This window comes from Rhipicephalus sanguineus, chromosome 11, assembly GCF_013339695.2.
Source record: "Rhipicephalus sanguineus isolate Rsan-2018 chromosome 11, BIME_Rsan_1.4, whole genome shotgun sequence".
NCBI lineage: Eukaryota > Metazoa > Arthropoda > Arachnida > Ixodida > Ixodidae > Rhipicephalus > Rhipicephalus sanguineus.
Genome location: NC_051186.1, coordinates 109,463,450 through 109,470,897, shown reverse-complemented (window position 1 = coordinate 109,470,897; position 7,448 = coordinate 109,463,450). Strand labels below are relative to the sequence as shown.

At 45.4% G+C, this 7,448-nt stretch overlaps 1 protein-coding gene across 5 annotated transcripts in view; it reads right to left on the bottom strand.

The window, feature by feature from the left end:
- Window positions 1-2,422: 2,422 nt before the first annotated feature.
- The window catches only part of LOC119373336 (zinc finger protein AEBP2), a 64,482-nt gene continuing 59,456 nt past the window's right edge, over window positions 2,423-7,448 (bottom strand). For all 5 annotated transcript variants that reach the window (XM_049420474.1, XM_049420472.1, XM_049420473.1 and 2 more), the window contains one exon: window positions 2,423-2,557. In XM_049420474.1, coding sequence (XP_049276431.1) covers window positions 2,541-2,557 — 17 coding nt within the window. In that variant the 3' untranslated portion in view covers window positions 2,423-2,540. The remainder of the gene's footprint in view (window positions 2,558-7,448) is intronic.

Below are 7,448 nucleotides of genomic sequence, written 5' to 3'. Positions count from 1 at the left end.
CTTCCGCCTCGGGGCTCGCGAATGCACTTCCATTGCAACGCAAGGCTCGTCATCGCAAGCGCCTATCAACTGAACTGAGGAAAAGACGCCAGCGAGCCTACCTATTTCTTTTGCGGCCACGTTATCGCTGCTCAAGCTGCACCACGGACGCGTGCGATTCATATTAGCCCCCCTGGGAGGATGTTGCAAAATAGTGCGGAACGGAGCAACTTGGACCGTGCCGGACTCTATCGAAGACGAGAAAACCGAGGCGGATCGAGGGCGCGTGCACGTGGCCGGTGCAGCAGTTCGCCTTTAGTATTGCCATTAAACGGACGTCTCTCTTTCACGTCTGGGGAACCAGTCATTTCGTATCAGGGCAGTCGGGGAGACTTCTGAAGGATAGGCTAAAACAACATACAAAGAAACTTAGCCACATCAGAACGATCAAGTGTGTGTTCATTGTAGTGACTGTGGATGCGATGCCTTGTTTAAAGAGTGCAGTGCTGTGATAGGAATGACGACCAAAATAAGCAAGGGATTACTGAAACTGCCCTTACAGCGTGGTTCCGTGATTACTATGTCAGCTGCCAACTACAAAAATGAATTCACATTTCTGGACACGGCATGTTTTCATCTGCGGTGATGGGGCCTTTTTTCGGGTACGTATCTACTTATTTTATTGTTTCTGACAATTAAGATTCAGTTGAAAGTTAGGAGTTTTCCATGTCTGCTAGCGCTATGCCACGTTTTCGCGCTTTCTTTTCTTTGTTTCACAATGTTTCCACCGATCAGACGGTATACTTTAAACGGCTCGCATCTAAAGCAGTAGCACTTTCGTGCTACGTAGCTCACAGGTATTGCTTCTCCATGGGCCGAGAATATGCCTCTGTCCCAAGCTCGAGTCCCGTTAAGGTGGAATTCCGACATCAGAGATCGACTCTCAAATGCCTATCACCTATATTCACACAGAACCTGTTTCAGGTCTTCTTCTCGGACGTTACATTTCAAGTCTTCTGGGACGTTACAGCTTAATTTTGCTCTTGAAGCAATTCGTGTAGGCGACGTTTAATCTGATGCGATGCAAGCATGTTTCCTCATGTCTGTTAAAGTCTCGTGGAATGCCGAAGTCACACGATGGACCAATTCTGTGAAGAGGCCCATACTGATGACTGGCATCTGTCCAGAGGGATCCAGAAAGGTATCTCGAGAAAGGTATATCGAGCATTCCGTGCGAGGCGTGTAATTATCATCCAGCAACTGGAGTGGCATGTGAGGCTAGTTGCCAGGCTATCATCTCCAGCTTTGCGTTGAAACATGTATCTCTCTCATCTCAACCCTAAAGTATTTGTCTTCTTACTTTTCCTGGTAACGTCCACCATCTCGGCCACCAAGGAATACTCTTACAAGTGCAGGAACGCAGGTCCTTTCGAAGTTGAGCAGGATGCCTCGCGTCTACTTGTATACAGTACACAACCTCTGCAAGATATATGTCGCTGCGCCTTTTCTTTTATACCATTCCTTACCACAGTTCTATATTATAACAAGATAGAGAAAAATAACTGTGATGTGAGGCTAAAGAGATGGCGCCGATGTGTCCGGGTTGCTTGAGTTCAAGCCAACTGAAGATAATGAGTAATGAAGCTGCGCAAACAGTTGCGGAAGTTCATAAAATTATTCGGGAGCATAATACACATGATGTAGGAGGAATTGTTGTAGAAGAAATAAAAATCCATGCATATCCACGAAGTGTATGATGATGAGTGGGCGAAGCACTGGGGATCAATCGGTAACCGTGAATCTCCCGTGACATTGCCCACTCGCGCCCGTAAATGAGTCAAAACGCGTGGGTACAGTTATATATACACAGTGTATTCTATTGGTCGTAAGTCGTATGTCGTGTTCAGTTACGGATTCCGATTCCCCTTCATTAATACTGCTTTGTGGTCCAAGAAATGTAGAGGCAATGGGTTTTGATCGGATCTAGCTTGAAGTTAGCAAAGACGAGATCGAGCGGCGCCGTGCCCGAGAATGATCTATTTTGGGACTATGTGCACGCTACGCGCGCTCTGTAGACCGTTTTGCTCATGTTGACAGCTGTTAATCGGTGCGCTTGATTTCGAGCAGCTTTAGAGCGGCGCCGCGCCGAGTGCGGTCTATTTTTGAGCCATATTCGCCCAATGCTCGCTCTTGCGCATGCGCTTCGATGGAAGGACGCACATTGTGAGTTTTTAGTGTTTCGCCTGTAAAAACAACACCCTGTCGGTGCGAGCTGACGGGAATATATCAGGCTAGAGCGTAAACACAACAGGACACCATAATTTCCGTTACTCTGTGGCGAAGCTGAATAGCCGCAAAACTCTGCAGCCGTTTTTCTTGTTTATAGTATAGATGAAGAACTGATAAATACACGTATGTTGACGATGCAGATAAGCACACTACATTTGGCATGCACACCAATACTTGAATTTATTTTGAAAGCACTCCACCGAATATCTTGGCAAATTGTTTCTTTATTTCTATTTTTGCCGAGTCATCCAACTTCTAAGGCTCCATTGTATTCATCGGTGATGTAAATCTGCGAGAACAAAAAATTTACATTTTCACTCATGAAATTCAAAAGCAGAATACCGAGTGCATTGCTGCAATTAACTGAATTTCAAGCAGTTCCTTATTCAATTAAGGCAACTCGAAGGTTAAAGTCAATCATTGTGGCTATTTAACCCCCGCTTTATATTTACAGCTCACGCTCACAACTTAGCGAAACTAACAAACAGTAAATACTATCATTTCAACAAATCAAGTTTATACTCAATTGTCATGATTGCATTATTATATGGTTCCTTTGATTATAATGTACACGCACAGGGTGTTTCAAGAAATGCGTCAAAGGTCCTCGACAACAAAGAAAAGAGAATATTTGTTCGATACCTGAAATTTTACTTTTTCTCTTGCGGCAGACACCTTAAGGTGCCTAGTTACATCAATTCCAGCGGAAACTGAGGTCGTTAAGTTAATTAGTTAATAATGAAGAGAGACGGTCAAGTTAGGTAGGAGAATTTGAGCCCTTCGTGTGAAGAACCCATCGGCGTTTAAAATTTCTTCCAGGGAAGCTTGTATCGACTGATCTTTGAAGCTGGTAGTGTCAAAGTTGGTGCTAGTGTTAAAAAAATACAAAGGTACAAGAACAGCCTCGCGCAGGCGCTCGCGCGTGGCGGGAAAATCATAAGCTGCGCATAACTGAAGAGGAAGCAAAACGGCATAGTCGGGCTTACCCTGCTGTCCGTGAGGCCGAGATAAGAAACATCACCTTTAAAGCGAACAGGGGTGTGCGCGAAGTGGCCCAACCCAAATGTGACCAACGCTTAACCAAGCCCCGGATTGTCCACGCTTAACACCAACCAAACCCAAGAAAGAGCAAGCACAACTCACTGGCTGACCTGGGCGTGAGATTAAATTCATACCCCACTAAAATCAGGGAAAGAACCGCTCCACAGTGCCGTCACTTAGGGTACGATTTCCATTTAATAGGGCGAAAGAAAGTGAAACGCATACGCAAAGCTTCGCATGGCCCTGTTTGGCCGGTAGCGGAAGGGTTCCTATGTTGTCATCACGTGGCCGCAGGGTAATGAAATCTGAGTAATTTTGCCACTGAAATCGAAGCTTAAACGTGAAAAAGCGCAAAAGCCATATTCTTCGGACAGACCTAGAAACACACCGAGTGCAGCGACACTGTATTTACAACAATTTAATCTCAACTTTAAATCAGCTGTCCCATAAAAATCACGCGAGAAGAAATCATATTGTGCTCTCTAATCATTTTTAGTCTTCGATAATATAAACCCTATCCACACCATCGCTTTTGTTGTATCTGCCTACAAATTTGGTGCTCAAGCTAAAAGACGAGGCTACATTTTGTACTATTACTTTGAATTGCGTCTCGCTTTGATATTTTCCAAACGACAACCCTGTTGCGCATAATACATAAGAGAGGGTAAATAGAGTCGAGCGAGTTTGCTCCTTATATAGGCCTTCTTGTGTCTATCAGAATGTTTGGAAACGGTAAACAGATCCCAAAAACTACAAATTCAATGTTGCCCCATGGTGAAAATTCTTCACCTGTTATTTCGCCATATATTGACCGGTTACTTGTGCACAGGAAGTTATTTTATCAATTCAATTTATATTTGCACTTGTTTATTATAATAATGCGATATGTTGAGGTCAGTAGCCGCGTTTCCACTAAGCTGCAGTGTAAAAATTTGCTATTGCCCCAATAATTACTTCAGTTATAGCATTCCGTACGAAAACATATTCCATTGTAATACAGAAAGATGGGGGCTATATTCAGGGTAGGTTATTACGGCGTTCCGCACAAAGGTGTACTTCTAATTACGAGTCCTCGAAGTTAATTCAGCAAAAAACCTCAGCGAACCTGTATTGTTTGCCCGAGCAGGTATTACAACGTGTTATTCCGGATTTATAAAATCCTGCGAACAATTAGCTATTTGGTTTCTAAATGTTCCATCGTATTCTGTAAATACACAGCTCGCCATTCGAATTCCGGGATATTTTCAAAGCCTCCACCTCCACAATTACCACGTGGCATTTTTGGTTTAGCAACCTCACAGTCGTCGTGGGCACCATTTTTATTGCCCTCCTCGCTTTCATAATCAGTTAGGGCAGCGTCAGATCTGCCTTGTAGTCCTGGGTAAATTCAAGCGTAATAATAATAATAATATCTGGGGTTTAACGTCCCAAAACCAAGATATGATTATGAGAGACGCCGTAGTGGAGGGCTCCGGAAATTTCGACCACCTGGGGTTCTTTAACGTGCACCTAATGCTAAGCAAAAATGCAAGCGTAAATTGTTATCATGGCCTCTTTCACAGAAGTATCTCTATTATTCACCATTATATCCGGAAAGAGGATCCAATAAAAAACGTTCGATTATACTATTTTTCGTACCGTACCTGTCGAAAAATGGCCGCGTTCGCAATACTATTTCATTTGAAAAGAGTCTCACAATCCTACGTCATTGTTCTTATTGCAATATATATTTTTGCCGTAAACGCCATATTCTAGCTTCACATATGTGGATGAGTTGCAGTGTGGGAGTTTATTTTTCGAACGTTTAGGCGGTCATTTTCGAGATAATGACTTCTCGGGCGCCATATTCTTACAGTGGCAATATACAGTGAAGCCTCGGTGATACGATCACAGCTCATAGGAATTTCGGGATGATACGAATTTTTCGTTGCTCCCGGCCAAGGCCCATTAACCTGCAATGTAATGGAGTACAGGTGTTGCGAACCGATTTTCACCCAGCGACGTTTGATACGAACGTACGCTACCGTCCAGGTACGAAGAGGTGCTGTCCGCGCTGTCGCGGAAGGCGCGCCAAGCACGTGTGAGCGCGGGAACGCAAACGTGGGCATGCGCGCCGCACCGCCAAATCATTAGAATCACGTTGTAAGAAAAACACTTTTCTTACGGTCAGAATAAACCTTCAGAGACGCGTCACGGCCTCCGAGATTGTGTGCGCGAATCATTGAGGCTCTTATACTCGCGGACAACTTTTCTTGGCAATGAAGGGAAAGCTACGGGGGCGGAGCGTCTGCACACGTACTGCTACGCGAAGTAGTCCGGTTTGGCGCGCGTCTCGTAACGCCGTGGAAAGTAATGGCTAGCGTTGCATTTCGACGCAAACGCTGCTTAGCGTCTAAAGTACTGGTAAAGGGCGTGACTTTTTCACGCTCGCAAAAACGCAAAGTGACAACGTATAAAGTAAAGAAATGCAAAGATCTGGCTTGTGTGCGCTGCGTTCCTTCTCAAAAAGCTACATGTAGAAAATGAAGGAGTATTTTATATATCTCACGCACAAAATACGGACGCAATTGTGGGACTACATTCATTAGCGGTAGGATACGTGCATTGTGGCTCTGTAGCCTTCGCTTCATTGCCAAGAAAAGTTGTCCGCGAGTATATGTGCCTCCGTGTGCCTCCGCATTTAGATTACAGAGGACATTCGCACCATGTTTTTTTTTTTTCTAATTCGTAGACGCGGGCTGCGGTCATTGTACTGTGTTTACGCGTGCCTGCCTCGTGCATCAGAGATCCCATGAAAGGTGGACGAGGACCGAAAGAAGGCGAGGACGGTCTTGTCGAAAGAGTCAGGCCTCACAACGTCAACATGCGCGACCACTGAGGTCGCACTTGTGTGGGCACGGCCGTAAATCTCCGCAAAATATCCCCAACACCTCCGCGATAAAAAAATCATAACACAGGACCGTGGTTCTGTAATTTTGGGGCCTTGATTCATCGCGTCAAAGCGCTTCTTTTGTTACTTTCGCTGCAGTACTCCGGTCTCATGCAAAAAGCCTACTAAAATTTGATAGGGGCTCCTGCTGTCGCGGGTCACAACGCACCTGGTTTATTAATTAAATACCCGCGTACGGGCGGCATATTTGAAAGTGCTGGTATGATTACCGACATCTAGGAACTTCACTGACAATCATTCAGGGTTCTTCCTAACGTTGCTTTGGCCTTGAAAAACAATAAATGAAAATGTACGCCAGCTTTCTTTTGTCGCAGGCTAATTTCCCATGCTTTCTGGTGATACGAATTTCGGATGGTACGAATATTTTTGGTGGTCCCGTGAGATTCGATCACCGAGGTTTCACTGTATTATGCGTTCATTTTACGCGAAATGTGCCTACAGAACCCATAGTGTTACGTGTAAGCTTGGCACAACCTCTCTCTTCGAAGGTAAATTGTGAACATCGCACGTTGTAGCCTATCCTAAACACGACAGTTTATATTGACGTTGGGCAGTGTGTGCAGAAGTTAAATAGCGTCTTGTGGCGTACCATGGTTGACGTGCTCATCATCATGCTTGTTAGCCTTGGTAATGGCAGGCGGATGACCTCTCCCGATGATCTCCTTTCCAAGCTGCTCCTCCGCGAGATCATTACATTGCACGCTTCCAATTTTCTTAGTTTCGAAGATCCTACGTAACCGTTTGTCGTTCAATGCTGCGCTGCCCATTTATTTGTATCCATCACGACGTTCTTATAGACAATGTGTTACCTGCCTTTCTCACGAGGTGCTCGGCTTGACTATGTTTTTTTTTTTAGATGCGAAACAGCTTTTGCTCGGGACTGTGTCCGGCGGCAGTGGTGGCGTCTGCGCTCCATTGTGCATGCGCCTACTTTATCTCCCATTCTGCACACTTCCGCAGAAGTTCAGTCACCTCTTCTCCTTTCCTTTCCCGCACTGCAGCCGCGGCGCAGCCTCTCCTCCCACGTGAAGCAGCCGCGCCGCAGCCATTGAGAGCCTGTAACCCACTCTTTCCTCTCCTTCCAACATTCCTTGTGGGCCGCGACGGCAAGCGCCCGACGCCCTACCGACTAAGCTAACTCGGCAGTTGCGACATACGGCGCGAACGCGCCTTATATCCTTCACACATT